The following is a 22364-nucleotide window of genomic DNA, read 5'->3' on the forward strand; positions in this document are numbered from 1 at the left end:
AAGAGAAAGAGCAAGTATCAGAACCAGACCCAGATATGGAATTGTCAGACTGGGACTTTAAAACAACTATAATTAATAAGTTAAGAGCTCTAATGAAAAAAAAGTAGAAAATATGAAAAATAAAAAGACTGACAAATGTAGTCAAAGAGCTGGAAATTCTAAGAAAAAAATTTTAAATGCTAGAGACAAAAAATCAAAACAAAAAACAAAAACCACTCCAACAGGAATGAAGATTGTCTTTAATGGGGTGACTAAGTAGACTGGTACAGCTGAAAATATGTCAACAGAAACTTCTAAAACTAAAAAGCCAATATATTTTTTAAGTGGAAAAAAAGGAATAGAATATTCAAGGACTGGGGAATGACTACAAAAGTGACATAGCATAATGGGAATACAAGAATGAGAAAGACAAAAAGGAACAAAAGCAGTATCTGAAGCAATATCGACTGACAATTTTCCCAAAATTAATATCAGATTTTAACCACAGTTCCAGGAAGCTCAGAAAATACAAAGCAAGATAAATACCCAAAGCCCTACATGTAAGCATGTCATATTCAAACTGCAAAGGATCAAAAACAAAGAAGAAACCTTAAAAAACAGCAACAAAAAACCAGCAAAAAAAAGGAGGGGTGCCTGGGTGGCTCAGTCTGATAAGTGTCCAACTTCAGTTCATGATCTTGTGGTTGGTGAATTGGAGCCCCACAGTGGACTCTGTGCTGATTGCTCAGAGCCTGAAACCTGCTTTGGATTCTGTGTCTCCCACTCTCTCTGACCCACCTGTGTTCATGCTCTGTCTCTGCCTCTCAAAACTAACATTAAAAAAAAGAAGAAGAGGGGAGCCTGGGTGGCGCAGTCGGTTAAGCGTCGGACTTCAGCCAGGTCACGATCTCGCGGTCCGCGAGTTCGAGCCCCGCGTCGGGCTCTGGCCTGATGGCTCAGAGCCTGGAGCCTGTTTCCGATTCTGTGTCTCCCTCTCTCTCTGCCCCTCCCCTGTTCATGCTCTGTCTCTCTCTGTCCCAAAAATAAATAAACGTTGAAGAGTTATACCTTTAAAAAAAAAAAAAAGAAGAAGAAGAAGAAAAGAAAAAAAAAACCCAATCTGGAATTCTGCATCCAGCAAAACTGTTCTTCAAAAAATGAAGGAGAAATAAAAACTTCCTCAGACAAATGAAAATTGAGAGAGTTTGTAGCCAATAGACCTGCTTTGTAAGTAATGTTAGGAGAGGAAGTTGGCAGCAGACTAGGAGAACCCTAGACTCATCTTATTCCATGAACACAACTAGGTAACTATCAAATCATCTTAAACAGCCCAGAAATTGAGGCAAAGACTGGCAGAACACACTCCACAGCTAAAGGGAGAGATGAGACCACATAGAATAAAGTAGAAAGTGCAGAGACATAGTTTAGGGGAGAAAGAGACCACAGGTGCTGCAGAGGGGAAGGCCACAGAGAAGGGCAAGCAAGAGAGGAGTGCACAGGGGAATGCACGAGAAGACAGTTGCAAAGAATCATTGGCCTGGAAAAGTAAAGGAGCTGAATTCTGTGAGTTCTTGCAACCAGGAGGGCTTAAAGCCTGGGGTTTTAAAGGTCAGTGAGCTTAGCTGGGATAGAGCCCAGAGGGCACTGCACTGCTCCTGGAGAGAAGGCAGGCAAACAACCTGAGGGCAGATAGCACCAAAAACACCTGGGGAACACAGGGAGGAGATTATTCGTTCTTCTCAGAGTACATCCCTGGGAGGCAGTGTTCACAGAGATCCCTCTGTGAAGACAAAGGAGCTGGCCAGCACCATTTCCTCCCCTGCCCTCAACATAAACACAGAGCCACCTGCAGGAAGCAGTGCAGCTCCAACACTGGGTGCCTAACCAGCTTACACTGAGCCCCAGGCCCCTGTGCTTTGGCAGACTGCCCTTCTCAGTGAAGCTTGTCTTGGTCCCAGCACGGCATCCCCTCCCCCAGAAGACCAGCACAAACCCCTACCCACACCACATCTCCTGACCATGGAGTTCTGCGGGGCTTCAATTCTGGTGGAAGTGGCGTCAGGTTTCATTTCACAAGCAGACGAGAGCACACATAGTTTAAATTCACCACATTCAGGCCAGACACCCAACACTGCCCACACGCAGCAGGTGAGAAGAGCCTCTGCAGATGACTGACCTGAAGGACAGAGCAGCCAAAACACAACAGCAGAGTTCATCCAGCACATACCAGAGACACACACTAAAGCACCATCCCTGGACACTGCATGACCTCTTCTCCATATAGCCATTATCATTGGGAGCAGAAGACATAATCGGCTTTTCTAACACGGAGAAGAAGGCAGAGATTCAGACAAAACACAAAGACAGAGGGATTGATCCCAAATGAAAGAACAAGCTAAGGCCACACAAGAGATCTCAGTAACACATATGAGTAACATTTCTGATGGAACATTTTTTTTTTCAACATTTATTTATTTTTGGGACAGAGAGAGACAGAGCATGAACGGGGGAGGGGCAGAGAGAGAGGGAGACACAGAATCGGAAACAGGCTCCAGGCTCTGAGCCATCAGCCCAGAGCCTGATGCGGGGCTCGAACTCACGGACCGCGAGATCGTGACCTGGCTGAAGTCAGACGCTTAACCGACTGCACCACCCAGGCGCCCCTCTGATGGAACATTTAAAGCAGCAATTGTAAAGATACCCACTGGGCTTGGGAAAAAATAGAAGACATCAGGGAAACCCTTACCACAGAGATAAAAGTTAAAAAAGAATTAATCAGAGACAAAGGGCACAATAAACGAGATTGGAAACAGTCTTGATGCATTAAACATCAGGCAGGAAGAAGCAGAGGAATGAATTAGTGACCTAGAAGACACAACAAGGGAGAACAATGGAGCTGAACAACAGAGAGAGAAAATTATGCAACATGAGAATAGATTTAGGGAATTCAGTGATCCCATCAAACATAATAACTTTCATATATAGGAGTCCTAGAAGAGGAGAGAGAAAAGGGGGCAGAAAATATATTTCAAGAAATAATAGCAGAAAATTTCCCTAATCTGGAAATGGAAACAGACATCCAGATCCAGGAGGCACAGAGCACTCCCATTACAATCAACAAAAGTAGGCCAACACCAAGACATATAATTAGATTTGCAAAATATAGCAACAAAGGAAAAATCTTGAAAGCGGCAAGAGAAAAGAAGTCCTTTGCTTACAAGAGAAGACCTTTAAGGCTAGCTGGAGATTTCTCAACAGAAAACTTGGAAAGCCAGAAGGGCATGATATATACAAAGTGCTGATGGGGAAAAAGCTGCAGCCAAGAATACTCTATCCAGGAAGGCTATCATTCAAGGGGAGGAGAGATAAAGAGCTTCCCAGACCAACAAAAACTAAAGGAGTTCATGACCACTACACCTGCCCTGCAAGAAATATTAAAGGAGACTCTTTGAGTACAAAGCAGAGACTAAGAGTGACAAAGACAAGAAAGGATCAGAGAGAATCTCCAGAAACAATGACAAAACAAGTAATAAAATGGCAATAAATACATATCTATCAAGAATCACTTTGAATGTAAATGGGCTAAGTGCTCCAATAAAAAGACATAGGGCATCAGAATGGATAAAAAAACAAAACCCATCTATATGCTGCCTACAAGAGACTCATTTTAGACCTAAAGACACCTGCGGATTGAAAGTGAGGGGATGGAGAAAAATTTATCACACAAATGGAAATCAGAAAAAAGGTAGAGCAGCAATATTTAAATTAGACAAAATAGACTTTAAAGCAAAAACTGTAACAAGAAATGAAGAAATGTACTAAATTATAATAAATGAGACAATACAACAAGACAAAACAATTTAAATATTTATGCCTCAAACATGATAGCACCCAACTATATAAAACAATTAATAACAAACATAAAGGAACTAATTGATAATAATACAATAATAGTAGGGGACTTAAATACCCCACTTAGATCAATGGACAGATCACACCTATACAGAAAATAAACAAAGAAACAATGGCTTTGAATATAAGTAATGTTAAAAGAAATTCTTCAAAGAGAAGGGAAGAGATTAGTCATAAACTCGGATCTAAATAAAGAAAGGAACAGTACTAGGAAAGCAATAAATAAAGCAAATCAGTTACCTTCAACTTTTGGCAAAACCTTTTAATTTTAATATTCTGAATTGATCTAAAAGAGAACAGTTCAAAATAGTAATACCCACAATGTATTTGATGATTATAGTTTGCATGTAAGTGAAATGAGTGATAACAATGACATAAGGGACAGGAGGGAGAAATTAGGAATATTTTATGATTATAAGACAATGTGCACTTTGTGAAGAAGTATGAATTTATTTCTTTTTTTTTTAACGTTTATTTATTTTTGAGACAGAGAGAGACAGAGCATGAATGGGGGAGGGTCAGAGAGAGAGGGAGACACAGAATCTGAAACAGGCTCCAGGCTCTGAGCTGTCAGCACAAGGCCTACACGGGGCTTGAACTCACAAACCGTGAGATCATGACCTGAGCCGAAGTCGGACGCTTAACCGACTGAGCCACCCAGGTGCCCCAAGAAGTATGAAGTTATTTCAAAGTGGAGTTGGATTAGTTGTAAATATATTTCATAAACTCACAGCTAGCACTAAAAAAAAGGAGTAAAAATGGAAATATAATTGAGATACTAAAGAAGGAAACAAAAAAAGAAGCATATAAAATCCTCATTTAAAACTACAAAGGCCTAACAGGAATGGGAGACAAAAGTAAGAACAAAGAATAAGGGCAACAAATAAAAAACACTAACACACAGGCCCCCAGGACATGTATTTAACAGGAACTCAAGAGGACAAGAACAGAGGGACTGAAAGAAACTTACCAGAAAAGAGTTAACATACCATGTCCACAAATGATAACATATATGCATTTTGAGCACTGAAAATTTTAAATAAAATATATTCACATCTTTACTAATCACAATGACATTTCAGACAGTAGAGATTAACATTTTATTAAATCTTCATAAAATGAAAAAAAATTAGATGAGCTCAGACTTCATGATGACTACAGTAGATATCAGTAGCTAAAGAAGAACCATCACTATGTACTTAGAAATAAAATGAACAGATTTTCATTCAAAAATTGTATGACTGAATAGATTATTATTTAGGAGTGAGGCCATTAAAAACACTTGAAGCTTATAAATGCTTAGCAAGACCATGACCACAGATCTTTTCTGAATAAAAAAATAATAAGTGAACCTATTCAAGAAGGAAAGGAATCAAGGGCATGAAATAAAAGAAACAATGGTGAACAAAGAAAATGATAAAGATAAAAGACCAAAACCCAAAGGCCTTAACAGACACCTCACAAAAGAAGACATACAAATGACAAATAAGCATCAGAGATGGGCCATATCATAAGGCATCAGGGAAATGCAAACTAAGACAAAGAGAAATCACTACACACCTATTTGAATGGCCAGAATCCAGGACACTGACATCAGCCAAAAGCTGGAGAGGGTGTGAAGCAACAAGATCTCTCATTCATTGTTGATGGGAATGAAAAATGATACATTCTCTTTGGAAGACAGCTTAGGAGTCTCTTAGAAAACTACACATATTCTTACTAAACGATCCAGCAGCCATGCTCCTTAGTATTTACTCAAAAGAGTTGGAAACCTATGTTGACACAAAAACCTTCACATGGATGTTTATAGCAGCTTTATTCATAATTGCCAAACACTTGGAAACAACCAAAATGTCCTTCGGGAGGTGAATGAACTCTGGTACATCCAGACAATGGGATATAATTCACTATTAAAACAAAATAAGCCAACAAGCCACGAAAAGGACAGAGAGGAAGCCTAAATGCACATTACTAAATGAAGGAAGTGAATCTTAAAAGGCTACCAACTGTATAACTCCAATTATATGACATTCTGGAAAAGGCAAAACTATGGAGAAAGTAAACTCAACATGGAAGTAGAAAAAATAGCTATTACTTTCTGCTGTGGCAAAATTTTAAATTACTAAATTAAGAAAAGACTAACAATACCTCCTCAAAAAAAGAAAGAAAGAAAAAGCAGTGGAAAGAAAAATAAACAGACACCACAAATTTAATGTTAGATGAAAAGAAAGAAAATCATTGATAACACTAGTGAAAAGGAGAGTTAGTCAGCTTTATAAAAGCGTTTTAATACTTTACCTTTTTCTTCCCACAATATCTACTATCTCTTGATGATTAAATAATAAAACTTACAAAATTAAAAGTTAACCTAGTATAATTCTTTCTCTACACTGTCAATAATATGGGTTTTTTTACTTTCAATATCTATGCAAATATAGCTTCAATAAAATACACTCAGTATATACATCCAGATCCCTGATGAAATATCTTCATACTACCCACAATAAGTCAAAATTCTAAAAATCATATATACAGAAGATTATTTTTTTTATTTCCTACCTTCATCATCACTACTTTGATCCTGCTGAGGTATAGATTCTAATGCAAGAACCTCTCTTGCTTTTGTGCGCATCCAGGAAATTCGCCCAGCAGATGTTTCTGATGCCCAGTCACACATGTCAGATTCAAATCCACAGACGTGACATACTACAGAAAGCCAAAAAAGATCTTGGTGAACCATCACAGTGTACTAGAGTAGCTGCTTAGCCACAGTTATGTATTATAATCAAAGCTTAACACACACACACACACACACACACACACACACACACACACAATTTCATACCTACAAATTTTGGTTCAATAAGCCTTAGAATATGCCAGCAAATGTGTTTTTCAAAAGTTCCTCCCTTGATCCAGATAGGCATCCTCCCAAATGGAAACCACTGCCATTCAAAAGTGAAAAGATGTTTCCGTTTTTTCTTGTACACTGCTCCTACTACAACTTTTTAAATGGCACATATATAATCTGACCTTACCTACCTTATGAAATTAGTTTAAATCACTTGTTATTCATAATCACATGGAAACTTTAAAGAAGAAACACTCTATATAATTGAAAGCTGGTCTTTAATGGAACTACTTTATAAAACATCACCTTAAAATTACATATTTAGTATCTTTCATGTTTTGAATAAACCATAGACTTCCAACAACACTCCAGCTAAAATTAGGACATAAATGTCAACAAAGGTTGGCAGGTGACTATCCCTCGTAGTGGTCTGAATTCCTAGCAGTGGTCCAAGTCTCGTGGATGGCTACATACCGTCATGGTGGGCATCTCGATTTAACACTTACACCTCAATCCTTCATCTGTAGAATCAAAATTGCAGAGACGTGAATCTAGATGGCACAGTTCCTGCTCGGTATTCAGTGTTTCTTGACATGGTAAAATTTCATCTGTTAAATTTAAAGAGAGGCAAGAAGTGAGATGTAGGTACAACTGGAAAGACTCATGCATTTCCTAAAATGTTAGCATTTGTTCTAGAAAGCACTCTTCACCCAACTCCTCTCTGTAACAGCATCTCTCCCCAGGCAGCTCCATCACACAGAGAGTCAGAGAGAATAATACAACGATGCCAGTGCTTCTGGGATTTAATCGGATCTCTGTGGTGACTGCCAAGCCCCCAAACCAAACTGCCCATATCTCCATGGAAGTAACACGGCCTAATGTGGAAACAAGGAGCCTATTATTAGAAGGATAATTGTACCTGTGTCAACTATGACATATGCTGATATGCTGTCTTCTTTAACTGGAAGCTGATCTCCTGGAACTGCGGTCCCTGAAATCCTCTCCCTGCTTGGTGTCTGTTTTTCCCTCCACTGCCCGCCCAACACAGGGCTGGAAAGTGGACTGGGTATCCTCCCTGCTCCGTTGCCACTTCCAGACAATTCTCATTCTCATCTCCCCAGCCACCTCAGCTTTGAGTCTCCCGACATCAGATGACATCCCTCGTTGTGCCAGCTTGTGGCAGTCACCTACAGACACTGGTGCACCACCCCTCCACCTTGAGGATTTTGACTCTTGGCAGTCATCGTCATTTTAATAGCTACTTTCATCTTGTCTCTTAATCTCTTGCTTTTTTCGTATTGATGGTCATGAAGAAAGGTTGAGGAAAAATGACCTCTGCCACCACGCCTGTGAGTACCATCATTACAAGTGGTAACATTTCCTTTATCTTAATTACAAGTGGCCCACTCCTCAACCATCACCTCTCTCCACTCACTCCCTCTAGTATCAGCGCTAACAATTTTTGACAGCACAAGGTCCCACAAGCTACTGGTCCGACAGTTTTCCAATGCCTTTCGTCCTTTTTCATGTTCTCTTTTCCTCTCTCACAGACATTAGAGCCACTCCATCTGGCACTCCTGTGCTTCCTCATACTCTCAGGGCAAAAACTCTGGTAAGTACAACCCTGCAGGTACTGTAGGTATCTGACGATTCACTTTTTTTTTTTACATCATAATGTGTTAAAGAACAAGAATTCAGGGCATCTGGGTGGCTCAGTCGGTTAAGCATCTGACTTCAGCTCAGGTCACGATCCTGTGGTTTGTGAGTTTGAGCCCCACATCAAGCTCTCTGATGTCAGTTCAGAGCCCGCTTCAGATCCTCGGTCCCCCTCTCTCTCTGCCCCTCCCCATCTCATTCTCTTTCTCTCTCAAAATAAATCAATAAACTTAAAAAGACTTTAAATAATGTATTTAAAAAATAAAAAATAAAGGACAATAATTCAACCAAATGAATTTGAAGATCTGATTGGTTTCATTAGCAATAAATTAAAGCAATAATCAGACAGCACCCCAAGTAGAAAGCAGAGGGGAGCCCTGAGGAGCCATACCAAATGGCAGGTTTTTATAGGAAGGAGTGTAGAACAAGACACTTATTAGCAAAAGAAAACAAAAGATTGTTCCAGGCAAGGTCACGTTCCCTTGGAGAAGGTCAAGGGATCTTACTAGGTGGATTACATCATCTTCCTTTGGAGGATGGAGAGGGCCCATGTCATAGAATACCTCACTAGTGCTGATCAGAAGGTTCCTGATTGACAGGTTAAGACTGACATTTCTGAAGAAGTTGAAACTGTAATTAGGTTAGATATTAAGCCCCAGTTTGGTGACTTAGCCTAGTTCAAGTGACACCATTTTAGGCCTGTGGTTTTCTTTTTAACAGATGAGAGTGCCTGATATTAAACTTTTGATGGCTGAGGGCGCCATTCCAAAGATATCCATCTGGAATAAACACATTGCTAGCCACACAGCTAGATCAGGAACCTCTTGAACTCAATGAAGGCAGACCCCTGGATCCATGGTCTCTCTCCACAACCTTGCTGTGTTGCCCTTGGACATTCTGTACATCCTCCAGGACCTATGTGTAATGAAACTTGTTTTCTCAGAGTTCCCTGATGGTTGTTGCTGAGGAGTGTCCTGCAATCCTAACAAGAACCACAAGGTCTGGGTCAGCCACAACACGGGCTCTGATCAAGGAAACATGTGTGGGGCTTGTCACAAGCAGCGTGGGCCCAGATGACTGCCCCAGGCATTTCCAGCCCAAGACATGGCTATTGGTAGGCTGAGACCACCAGGGAACTGGTCACCCACTCCAGCCTGCATCTGTGGGGCTGAAGATGAGTGATGAAGAGCCCACCACCATGCTGATTAAAATGGTTTTATGTCTGTGACCCACTCACTCCATCTCATCGTCCACCATGTTTCCCCTTCTTTCCTTTTCCTCCATTTCCTCTTTCCTTTTCCTCCTAGACAACTATTCAAAACTCTTTACTTCCTCCGTCAAATTCCAACTCCTTCTCTATCATCCTTCTCAGCTAATATTCTTGCTCCACATTTCATCGGGAAAATGAGAGGAAACAGCAGAAAACCTCCCAAGTCCCACTACCTATCTCCCTGAACTGCTGCCTGAGTACCTTTCTTCTTGTAACTGTGGGTCAACCAGCCATGCTCTTCTCTGGGCCCCTCTTTGTTTCTACAAAAAATCATCTCCTCTTCCCTGTTTTAGGAATTATTCCAGTAATTCCCTCCCCTCTTTTACATCAACAGGTTTTCTTTTCCCTTCGATACACAAAGGGGCCAAAATTTCATCCATCTTAGGAAAGCCCTCTGACCCTCCAACCCCCTCCAACTAACTTCTCTAAGCTCTGCCTATTCACACTGACTCCAACACCAATTCTCCCCACATCCTTCCTTGAACCTGCTCTAGTGAGGTCTTTTTTTTTTTAAGTTTTTTTTTTATTGAGGTAACATTCACATAACATAAAATTCACCATTTTAACCATTTTAATTATTTTAAAGTATACAGTTCAGGGGCTTTTATTCATAATAATTGTGCAGTTATCACCACTAATTCCAAAACATTATCACCCCATAACCCATAAACCCATTATATATAAAACCCATAAATTATATAAAACCCATAACCATTATATATCACTCCCTTTCTCTGCTCCTCCTTGGACTCTGGCAACCACTAATCTCCTTCCCATCTCTATAGATTTCCCTATTTTGGATATTTCACATAAATGGAATCATACAATATATGGTCTTCTGTGCTTGACCTCTTTCACTTGGCACAATGTTTTCAAGGTTCCTTCATGTTGTAGCACATATCAGAACTTTTTTTTTTCTTTTTCATAACCTTACCACTCCACTGAAAGTGCATATATCAAGAATGACCTCTGTATTGTTAAATCCAACATTTAATTTTTCTTCCTTATCATACCTGACATGGCAGTAATATTGAAACTAGTTGATCACTCAATCTTTCTTGAAACGTTTTCTTCACTAGGTTCTACAACATAATTCTCTCCTGGTTTTCCTCTTACATTACTGGCTGTTCATTCTCAGTCACCTTTGCTGGTTTTTCCTCATCTCCACATGACACAAACATGAGGGGGCTCTAGACCTCAGTCCTTGGATTCCCTTCTCTTCTCTACACCACAATCTTGTTAATATCACCTCATCTCATGCCTTTAAAACATTTCCTTCTTATCAAATTATATTTTAGGCCTAGTTTCACTGGTCTCCAATATAGACATCCTGTTGCTGTCTTGGCCCTTTCACTTGAAGAGCTAACATGATTCTCAACAGAAATAGGTCTAAAATTAAACTTCTGATTCTTTCCTCCAAAGCTTCTCCTCCCACTTTCCTCCCCATCTCAGTTCGTGATAATTCCATCCAACCTATTTCAGGAGGAAATCTGGATCCATGACCCATCTCTCGCTCTCACCCATCACGCAATTCATCAGCAAAGCTTTGCTTTCCCTATAGAACACATCCAGAATCTCATTACATCCCACTGCCTCTGCTACTACTACCAATTCTGACTCAAGGAATATCACTCTTTCTGGATTACAGTAATAACTTTGTATTTTGCTCCCTTGTTGCTGCCCTTGTCTCCCTCTGACCTTTAAATATATGAGTCAGATCACATCTCCTCAGCTCAACATCGTTACATGGGTTTCTGTCCTTCATGAAATAAATACAGAAGTCCTCACCATGATCTTCCTCATACAGACAAACCTGACTCTTGCCTTGAGACCTTTGTATTTATAGTTCCTTCCAAAATATGCATGGCTTTCTCCCTCAACTCCTTGGGGTTTTTTTGTTGTTGTTGTTTAGAAACATCTTTTCCATGTGACCATGCCTGACTAAAACTTCACTTTACCTTCATCTATGTCTTCTTATCTTGGCTTTCTGCTCTATTTTTCCCCACAGCACATATCACCACTTGACATAGTTTTTTTTTTTTTTTTTATTTGCTTAGTATCTTTCTCCCTTTGACTAAAATGTAAGTTCCACGAACACAGGGATTGGTGTTTGTTTTTCGTTGCTGTCTCCCCATTGTCTGAAATAACTCTTGGCACAACGTAAGTGTCCAATATATAGTTGTTTAAGGAATGAATAAATATAATTCAACAAAATACTTGACAATATCATAGATCCTATGTAAAGTGCTTACATTTTTATTTGGAATACAATTGAAGCAACTGGTTATGAAACAATTTATGAATAACACCCATAAGCTGATTTCTTATAATAGGAGCTTACAAATAATGAATATGGAAAGCCTTTGAATGTAAGATCCTCTGAAAATAAAACTGCATATGCAATTAAGGGAGTGTAGGTAATAAATGAAGCTAAGATTGCACAATAACAATTAACATGAAACAATTAAAATTGTAATTTTTCTTGATTCACATAATAGCTGCAGATCTTCTGCTTCCTGGAGCTAAATAATTAAGTATTGGCCATAGTTCAATTAAATGTCGTATATTATCTCTAATTTTTCACTATTTATACAAGAAAAAAAATTCACAAAAGTACTATAAACAAAAATAGCAAAATAGTCAAGTATCAATTGCATGATATTAACAACATAGCTTGTGTCAATTGGTATTAAATATCTTTCACCAATGTCAACCATTTTTACTACGTTCATTCCCCAAACTGGAATTTGTAACCGTAAAAACAGTAGATGGGGGTATAAGTTGACAGTTAATCTTCTGGACACTTCTTTTTCTTTTAGTGCATTCAATCTCAGAGCTCAATACTATTTCAAGAAGTCAGTTATCTATATTTACATTCATACACATTTTTCCTACATCCCCACCCTCTTTCTATCTCATTCTTACATTGCACCACAGTCTAGCAGCAGAAAATTACTTTGAGGATTTTAAAATCCTCCATCCATGATACATGATCATCAGGATGAAGCTTTGCCAACGTTTCAAGGTCTCTATACCAATGAAGCCACATTTCCTTCAAACCTTATCTTGTACAAGCAGGTTGTATAAAATTGGCCAGACTCTCTCTCAGATGGTAGAGAATGAAGTGCAAGTCTCAAGGCCATTGCAGTAAAAGTTATAACTGACACCCACTTTTGACTCCAGGGACTTAGGACAATTTCTTTGTCAATGTTCTTAAATTAATTATGAATTTCAAGGGACAGTTATTAGATCTTAAAAGGTAACTAGAAATTAATAGGACAAAAAAGGTAACTAGGTCCTTAGTTATTTAGCTGGATAATATGTATGCACCATTCAGGTTCTCATTAAAGGATGATTTGTATATTTGGGGCCTTCAAAAATGAGACTAACGCAGTGTCCTGGCAAACCAATCTAAAAATCTTCAGAGAATATTCACAATATTCTGATTATGAACCATAGCATGCAATTTTTATAAAAAATGATAATAAGCAATTTATTCAAGAATCAGTGTCATTCAAGAATCAGTGACTAAACACATTTGTATTCACAGTCACGAAGCTCGACTTTTTTTCACACGTGCTACTTTGGTAAAGTCTAAAAAGATTCTCTTTCAATCAATGTGCAGCGAATTTTCTTGGAAAAGGGCAGTATTTAGCATGATACTGTTTGAAGGTGTGGGCATAATCTAAAAGATTTCCCTAATATTAGAAAAAGAATTTAGTTGAATTTTCCAACTCACAAAGAGTTCTGAAACCATAAAGATGCCTATACCTATACTGTAAGCACTTATATAAAGTTTACATGTTTACGATAAAGAGAAATATGTAGAACAAAACTAGAAAGTTGTGCTTTTTCCTTAACGGTAATACTACCAAGGGCTCTGTGTAGCAGCTTCCTCACCATGAGAATCTTTTCAGCTTTAAAGAGTACTATTTCTTCTTTAAATTTATTTAACTTCACATACAGTAAAATCCATCCTTTGGGTTATTCAGTTCTATGAGTTTTGACAAACATAGACCCATGATCTTTCAATCAATCAATACTCCATTTATTTAGTCAGGTATTCTTGATGTCTTTGATCATTATTTTTGTAGGCTTCAGAATACAAATCCAGCACATATTTTGTTAGATTTATATATAAAAATTTACTTTGATTGTATTACAAATGGCGTCATTTTTCTAATGTCAGTTTTCAGGTGTTCATTGCCATTAAATAGAAATACAACTGATTTTATACTGACTTTGTATACTGCTACTGTGATAAAAATAAAATAATTTTAAAATAATTTTTATTTATTTAAAAATAAATTCTGTGATATTTTATCCATAGACAATCACGTTATCTGCAAATACGGCAAGGTTTATTTCTTCTGTTGCAACTGTATGTGTATGCCTTTACTTACATGTCTTGCCTTATTGCATTGGCTGGGATTTCCAGTAGGTCTTGAATACAAGTGGTAAGAGTGGACATCACTGCCTACTTCTCAGTTTTAGAGGTGAAACACTCATTCATTATGGGTGTGATGTTAACTGTTTGATCTTTGTATATGCTCTTTATTAGGTTAAAGATGTTAATAGTTTGCTGAGGTTTTTAATCATGGCTGTTTGTTGAATTTTGTCAGTGCTTTTTCTGCATCTACTGAAATCATCACATGCTTTTCTTCTTTTGTCTGATTACATGGTAAATGACATTGATTGCTTTCTAAACATTGGACCAGTTTAGATGATTGTAATGTAATCTCCTGGATGACTGTAATGTAATCTCTTTCTAATGTATTACTGGATTCCATTTGCTAATATTGTGATAAAGATTTTTTTTGTGAGAGAAATGTTGGTCTGTAGCTTTCTTTTCTTATAATATTTTTGTTCATTTTTGGTGTTAGGGCAAAGTTGCCCTTATAGAATAAGGTAACAAGTATTATCTTCCCTTATATTTTCTGAAATAGAATGTATAAAACTGGTGTTATTTTTTCCCCTAAATATTTAATACAATTTTCCAGTGAAACCGTGTGGTCCAGGAGTTTTCTTTAATGGAAGATTTAAAGTATGTGTCCTATTTTGTTAATAAACATAAAACTATTCAAATTATCACTTTCTTCTTGAATGGTTTTTGATTATTTGTGACTTTCAAGGAATTTGTTCATTTCACATACATTGTTAGATCTATGTACAGAGTTTTTGTAGTATTTCCTAATTACTATTATCCTCTAATACCTGTAGAGTCTTTAATGTTAGCTCCATTTCATTCCAAATTAGGTAATATGTGTCTTTCCTCTTTTTGTCTTGGTCAATCCAGCTAGAACTTTATCATTTTTTATTTACCTCTTCAAAGAACCAGCTTTTGGTTTCAATAATTTTCTCTACTACTTTCTCATTTTAAATTCCATTATTTATTGTCTCTATATGTATTATTTTCCCACTGTTTGATTTAGTTTTTACATGTTCTTCTTTTTCTACTTTCATTAGATGAATAGTTAAATTTACAGGCTTGAGACTTTTTCTTTCCTAACAAAAAAATTTATATCTATTAATCTTTTCCTCAGCACTGCTTTAGCTATCTTACACAAATTTTAGTAAGTTATATTTTCATTTTCTTTCAGTTCAAAATATTTGGTTCTTTCAAAGTATGTTTTATTTAAATTTGTGACATTTAATTTCCAAATGATTGTGGATGTCCCAGATTTGTAGTTTAATTTCATTTTGCTCAGAGGATATATTTTATACCATTTCTATTGTCTTAAGATTCTTAAGGTTTGTTCTGTGGCCCCAGTAGTACTGCTAAGCCATATTGGAGCCTGGAAAATTCAGTAATACTAATACTATCTTCATTTAACATTTTTATATTTTGTTTATCATTGATTTTTTCATTAATTGTGAGCTTTTAATGTGTGGTATTAAAATGTTACTTATCTTAATTAGCGTTTGTCTTACCCTGCTTGGGCTGCTATAACAAAGTACCTAGACTGGATGGCTTAAGGAGCAAAAATTTACATTCTCACAGTTCTGGAGGCAGGAAGTACAAGATGAGGTTGCCAGCATGTCTGACTTCTCGTAAGGGTCTTCTTTCTGGCTTGCACTTGGCTACCTTCTCACTGTGACCCTCACATGACAGAAGGACAGGGAGAGAATAAGAGAGAGGATGACAGAAAGACAGGGGTGGCGGGGAGGGAGAGAGAAAGCGAGAGCGAGATCTCCTCTTGTTATAAGGCCACAGTTCTATTAGATTAGGACCCCACCTGTATGATCTAATTTAATCTTAACTACCTAAGACACTATCACCGATATAGTCACATTGGGGTCTAGAGTTTCAACATATGAAATTTGGAGGGGGGCACAATTTGGTCCATAACAAATTTTTAGTGTCCCCTTAAATTCTGCATCTGGGGGAGGATCTCCCATGCCTCCTTGAGTCTTGCCACTGGGCCCAGGCTATAGTCTTAGTTTACTAGTGAACGTTCAGCATGCACTGAAAAGAAGAAGTATTCTGCTATAGTTTTAAATTACTTGTTTAAAATGTCAATTATATCAAGTAGGTAGATAATTTTCTGCCTTTCCGTAGATTGCCTTTTCATTTTGTTTCTTGTTTGTCTCTTTTGCTGTGCAGAAGCTTTTTAGTTTGATGTCTAGTCCCACTTGCTGATTTTTTTCTTTGGTTGCTTGTGATTTTGGTGTCACATCCAAACAAGAAAAAAAGGTGCCTAGGTTAATGTCCTAGAAATTTTCTCCTATGCTTTTTTCTAAGAGGTTTATGGTTTCAGGTCTTATGTATAAATCTTTAATCAATTTAGGGTTAATTTTCATTAGTGGTATAAGGGTTCAATTATCCCAGCACCATTTATTGAAGAGACTATCCTTTCTCCATTAAGTATTCTTGACTCACTATCAAATGTTAGTTGATCGATATGCAGTGTTTATTTCTGGGTTTTCTATTCTGTTTCATTGGTCTGTGTGTCATTTTTTATGCCCGTATCAAACTGTTTTAATTAGTATAGTTTTGTAGTATAATTTAAAATCAGGATGTATAATGCTTTGCTGTTGTTTCTCAGAATTGCCTTGGCTATCTGGGCTCTTTTGTGGTTCCACAGAAATTTTAGAGTTTTTTTCCCCCACGGGTTTTGCAAATTCTTGCTGACTTTTTTTTTTTATTTATTTATTTTTAACGTTTATTTATTTTTGAGACAGAGAGAGACAGAGCATGAACGGGGGAGGGGCAGAGAGAGAGGGAGACACAGAATCTGAAACGGGCTCCAGGCTCCGAGCTATCAGCCCAGAGCCCGACGCGGGGCTCGAACTCACGGACCGCGAGATCGTGACCTGAGCCGAAGTCGGACGCTTAACCGACTGAGCCACCCAGGCGCCCCTCTTGCTGACTTTTTTGTATACTTTTTCTGTTGATTCCTGAAAGATGTGTATGCAAGTCTCCTTGTATAATTGTAGGTTTGTCTATTTTTCCTTTTAGTTCTAACAGTTTTATCTGTAATCTGCTTGACCTAGGTCACACAATAAAGAAAGTTTAATTTTGGAATTACACTTACTCTACCTTGCCACCAGTCACTGTTTCCCATGTACTGCTTTTATGTGCGTACAAGGACTGTTCTGTTTTCTTAATGAATTTACCCTTTTATCATTATATAATGTTCCTCTCTATGCCTATTAATTTTCCTTGTTCTGAAGCACATTTTGACATTAATATAGCCATTCACCCTCCTTTTAATTACATTGCTTAATGTATCTCTTTTAATATCTTTAGGTTTTTTTTAGTTGCTCATTTATTCTTTTTTTAAAAGTGTAGTTGAAACACAATGTTACATTAGTTTCAAGTGTATGACACACAGATTCAGCAATTCTCTACATTATGCTCACAAGTGTAGCTACCATCTGTCACCATACAACACTATTAAAATACAATTGACTATATTCCCTGTTGTACTTTTTAACTTCATGATTTATTCATTCTGTAATGGAAGCCTGTACCTGCCACTCCTCTTCACCCATTTTTTTTTTAACTTTTTTATTTATTTTTTTGGGACAGAGAGAGACAGAGCACGAACGGGGGAGGGGCAGAGAGAGAGGGAGACACAGAATCAGAAACAGGCTCCAGGCTCCGAGCCATCAGCCCACAGCCTGAGGCGGGGCTCGAACTCACGGACCGCGAGATCGTGACCTGGCTGAAGTCGGACGCTTAACCGACTGCGCCACCCAGGCGCCCCTCCTCTTCACCCATTTTATCCGTCCTTCTATCCCAACACCCATCAATTTGTTCTCTGTATTTATGGATATTTTCTGTTTTTTTATTCATTTGTTTTATTTTGCTTAGATTCTACCTATAAGTGAAATCATATGGTATTTTCCTTTCTTAGTCTGACTTATTCACTTAGCATAATACCTTCTAGTTCCATCCATGTTGTCACAAATAGCAAGATCCCATCCTTTGTTGTACCATCCTTTGTTATAGCTGCATAATATTCATATATATATATCAATATATATATGATCAATATATATATATCAATATATATGATCAATATATATATGATCGATATATAATCATCTTTATAAATGTTATACCATCCTTTGTTATAGCTCCATAATATTCATATATATATACATATAAAATCATATTTATCCATTTATTGATGGACACAGGTTGCCTCCATATCTTGGCTAATGTAAATAATGCTGCGATAAACATAGGGGTGCATAGATCTTTTCAAATTAGTGGTTTTTTTTACATTGGGTAAATACCCAGTAGTGAAATTACTGGATTGTATGGTACTTCTTTTTAATATTTTGAGGAATTTCCATACTGTTTTCCACAGTGGCTGCACCAATTTATGTTTCTACCAACAGCGCATGAGAGTTCTTTTTTCTCCACATCTTCATCAATACTTGTTATTTCTTGTCATTTTGGATTTTAGCCATTCTGACAGGTGTAAATGATATTTCACTACAGTTTTTGATTTCCACTTCCTGGATGATTAGTGATGAGCATTTTTCATGTGTCTGTTCGCCATTTGTATGTCTTCTTTGGAAAAATGTCTATTCAGGTCCTCTGCCCATTTATTAATTGGATCATTTGTCTTTTTGACTGTTGAGTTGTATAAGCTCTTTACATATTTTGATATTAACCCTTTATTGAATATATTATTTGCAAATATATTTGTCCATTCATTAGGTTGCCTTTATATTTTGTTGATGGTCTCCTTCACTGAGCAAAATCTTTTTATTTTTGTGTAGCCCAAATAATTTATTTTTGTTTTTGTTTCCCTTGTCTAAGAAGACGTAACTAGGAAAACACTGCAAAGGCCAATGTCAAAGACATTACTACCTATGTTTACTTCTATGAAATTAATGGCTTCATGTCTCTTATTTAGGTCTTCACTCCATTTTGAGTTCATTTTTGTATTATGGTGTAAGAAAGTGATCCAGTTTCGTTCTTTTGCATGTAGCTGTCCAGTTTTCCCAGCACCATTTATTGAAGAGGCTATCTTCTCCCCATTGCATATTCTTCTTCCTTCCTTTGACATAGATTCATTAACTATATTTGAATCCCTTAACTTTTAATTAATCTATATCATTATTTTTTAAATGAGCTTTTGTAGTCAAAATGTAGTTATTTCTTATCTTTTATCTAATCTGACAACCTCTGACTCCTAAAAGGAATATAAATGCCACTTATATTTAATGTAATTATTTTATCATCATAACTAATTTATTATTATTTAAATATTAAATAGTAATTTATTATCATATAACATTAATAATATAATAATTAAAATTATTTTTTTTCAGTTTGTCTCTTCTCCACTTATTACCCATTATACTCTTTGCCACCACCCTGCTATCATTTCTGCCTTCACCATCTGTTTTTATTTGTCTTCTAATGGATTATTTCAATATTTTAATATTTTATGCTCAATTTTAATGTATCTATTGTCCTTTATATATGCCTGTTTAGCATTCACTACAGGCACAATAATATGCACACCTCAGTTTAACACTGTACATAGAGTTTGTTAACATTTTCAATAAAATGTAAGAGTCTTAAACCTATGGATTTCTACACTCCCAACTTTATGATATACTCGTCACATATCTTACATCTACATGCTTTGAACCCACCAAAAGGGTGTTCAAATACCTGTTTTCAAGAGTCCCGTGTACATTAAAAATCTTTACAGAAGAAGAACATTCCATTATATTTACTCTGATATTTATAACTTCGGCTTTTTTGTTTTTTGTTTTCAATAGGCTCTACACCCAGCATGGAGCCCAACACTGGGCTCAAATTCATGACCCTGAGATCAAGATTCAGAAACTTAACTGACTGAGCCACCCAGGCGCCCCTCAGTTGTTCTTTCTTTCTTTCTTTCTTTCTTTCTTTCTTTCTTTCTTCTTACTGATACATTTACCTCTGATATTTTCTTTGTTCAGCCTGCGAACTAGCTTGTGTTAGCATTTCTTTCAAAATAAATTTGGTGATGAAGTCTATTACTTTCTCTTGATCTGAGAATGTCTTTATTTTTCTTCAATTCCTGAAGAATATTTTCAATGGATATAGAATTCAAAGTTACTTAGTTTTAGCATTTTAAAAATGCATCCCTATATTCTGGCTTCCATACTGATGGAAAAACTATAGGCTTACAGAAAACGTACAGACTACCATCTCTCCAAAGAAGAAACTGCGGTGGCTACAGATGAGAAAGAACTCATATGCCATAGAATTAGTTCAGGAAAGCCTCTATATTAGTTTGCTAGGGCTGCCATCACAAAGCACCACAGATCTGGTGGCTTAAACAATATAAATTTACTTTCTCATGATTTGGGAAGCTAGAAGTCCAAGATCAAGGTGTCAGCAAGATTGGTTGCTTCCGAGGGCTGCTCCCTTGGGTTTGCAGATGACCATCTTCTCCCTGGGCTTTCCTACAGTCTTCCCTCTGTGTGTTTGTTTGAATCTCCCCTTCTTAGAAGGACACCAGTCATTTTAGATTAGTACCCACCCATGTAACCCCATTTTAACTTAATTTACCTCTTTAAAGACCCCATCTACAAATACATTTGCATTCTGAGGTACTGGGGGTTAGGACTTCAATATATGAATTTTGGAGGGTGGACATAATTCGGCTCATAACAGTCACTGAACAAACAGTAACAATAAAAACAATAATAACAGCAAGAATATGTTCCTGAATGGCATGTGTTATTTATCTTTGTTCACTTTTAACAGTTTTTCTGCACTGTTGATTCTCAGAAGTTTGATTATGATGTGTGTGGGCATGGTTTTTATTTCAATTTTCCTGGTTGGGGTTTGTTGAGAAATCCTTGGAATTGTGATGGCCATGAAAACCAGCAGCCCAGGAGCTTCATTTTGGCTTTATTTGACCTGATTCTGAGCTCATTCATCAAAAAGAGCCTTTTCCCAAAGGCAATTAGTTGATACCAGAGCTACCTGGAGACAGCTGTTGCAAACTGGGGCAAACAAAGAGCTGACCAAAACAACTTAAAGGAAAAAGTCATAGAAGGAGACGTCCAAGGGGGGCTTTGAGAAGCTCTGACATATCCCAGGATATATAGGAAGCAGAGAGAAAGTGCAAGTTTATGCACATGCCCAGGAAAGACCCTTGAAGACTCTATTCTCCCATGTGTGGGTGACCTTGAGACTCTGCACAAGCAGGAAGTGAATGTTGAGGCAGTGTGGAAAAAACAATCTGACCTGCGTTAATGGTATGCTCCCGTGCCACACTGAGCCCTTCAGCACTGCTACAATTTAGTTCATTACTAAGACAATAAGTGATTATTACATTTGAGCAGTTATTAATTTCTCCTCCCACTGGTTCTAACATTCTTACTTTAAAATATAGCTTTCATTATTACTTAGGAATGTAAAGGCCAACACATCAGAAGATAACTACCATTGAGAAGATAGTTTGTTTTCCTCACAGACTCCAAGAAGATGGGGTACACCAAGCAATGAGTTAGGGGTGGGAGGAAGTACATGGGAAAACACCAGGGTTAGTCAGGAGGCAGAGGGAGAGAGGGGAAATATGGGCAAGAGCATTTCTTGTGGATTTTTGGGAAGGAACTGGTAAGGTAGGGTATGTAGGCTTAGAATTGTCTGGTGGGAATAATTTCAGCATGCTCTAGGGCAGAAGGGACTGTCCTTTATTGTCTGGTACCTTGCTATTACAGGATGAATCATCTCCCCATGACCCACCAATTCATATGTTGAAGTCCAATCCCCCACTACCTCATTATGTGACCATATTTAGAGACAGGGTCTGTAAGGGGGTAACTAAGATAAAATGAGGTCATGTGGGTGGGCCTTAATTGAATATGACTGTCCTTATAAGAAGAAGAGTTTAAGAGACAGATACACACAGAGGGAATACCATGTGACAACAGGGACTAGATTGCCATCCACAAGCAAAAGAAAGCAAACTTGTTGAAATCTTGATTTTGGACTTCTAGCTTCCAGAATCATGGGAATATAAATTTCTGTTGCTTAAACCACCCAGTTGGAGTTATTCTGTTATGGTAGCCCAAGGATACTAATACAGCGACCCTGGGGTGATTATGGCAAGTACAAAGTGCCCAGAGAGTGAGAGCCTGAAGAGGTGGTTGGGGATAGGGGCCCTGGATGGGTTGGTTTGCATTTGTAGGGTGAGATGTTTTTTGTAGCTCTAGGAATTGGCTAAC

General features: G+C 37.6%; 1 protein-coding gene across 1 annotated transcript in view; it reads right to left on the reverse strand.

Annotated features, from left to right (window-relative positions):
• The window catches only part of MALRD1 (MAM and LDL receptor class A domain containing 1), a 784828-nt gene that overhangs the window by 730997 nt on the left and 31467 nt on the right, over positions 1-22364 (reverse strand). Inside the window, exons 5-6 of the mRNA XM_086714806.1 lie at positions 7249-7350; positions 6451-6597 (exon numbers count right to left, since the gene is read on the reverse strand). Of these exons, the coding sequence (XP_086570932.1) occupies positions 6451-6597; positions 7249-7350 (249 nt within the window). The remainder of the gene's footprint in view (positions 1-6450; positions 6598-7248; positions 7351-22364) is intronic.

Source organism: Puma concolor, chromosome B4, assembly GCF_028749965.1.
Source record: "Puma concolor isolate L17-30 chromosome B4, mPumCon1.1.hap2, whole genome shotgun sequence".
In the NCBI taxonomy this organism is placed as follows: Eukaryota; Metazoa; Chordata; class Mammalia; order Carnivora; family Felidae; genus Puma; species Puma concolor.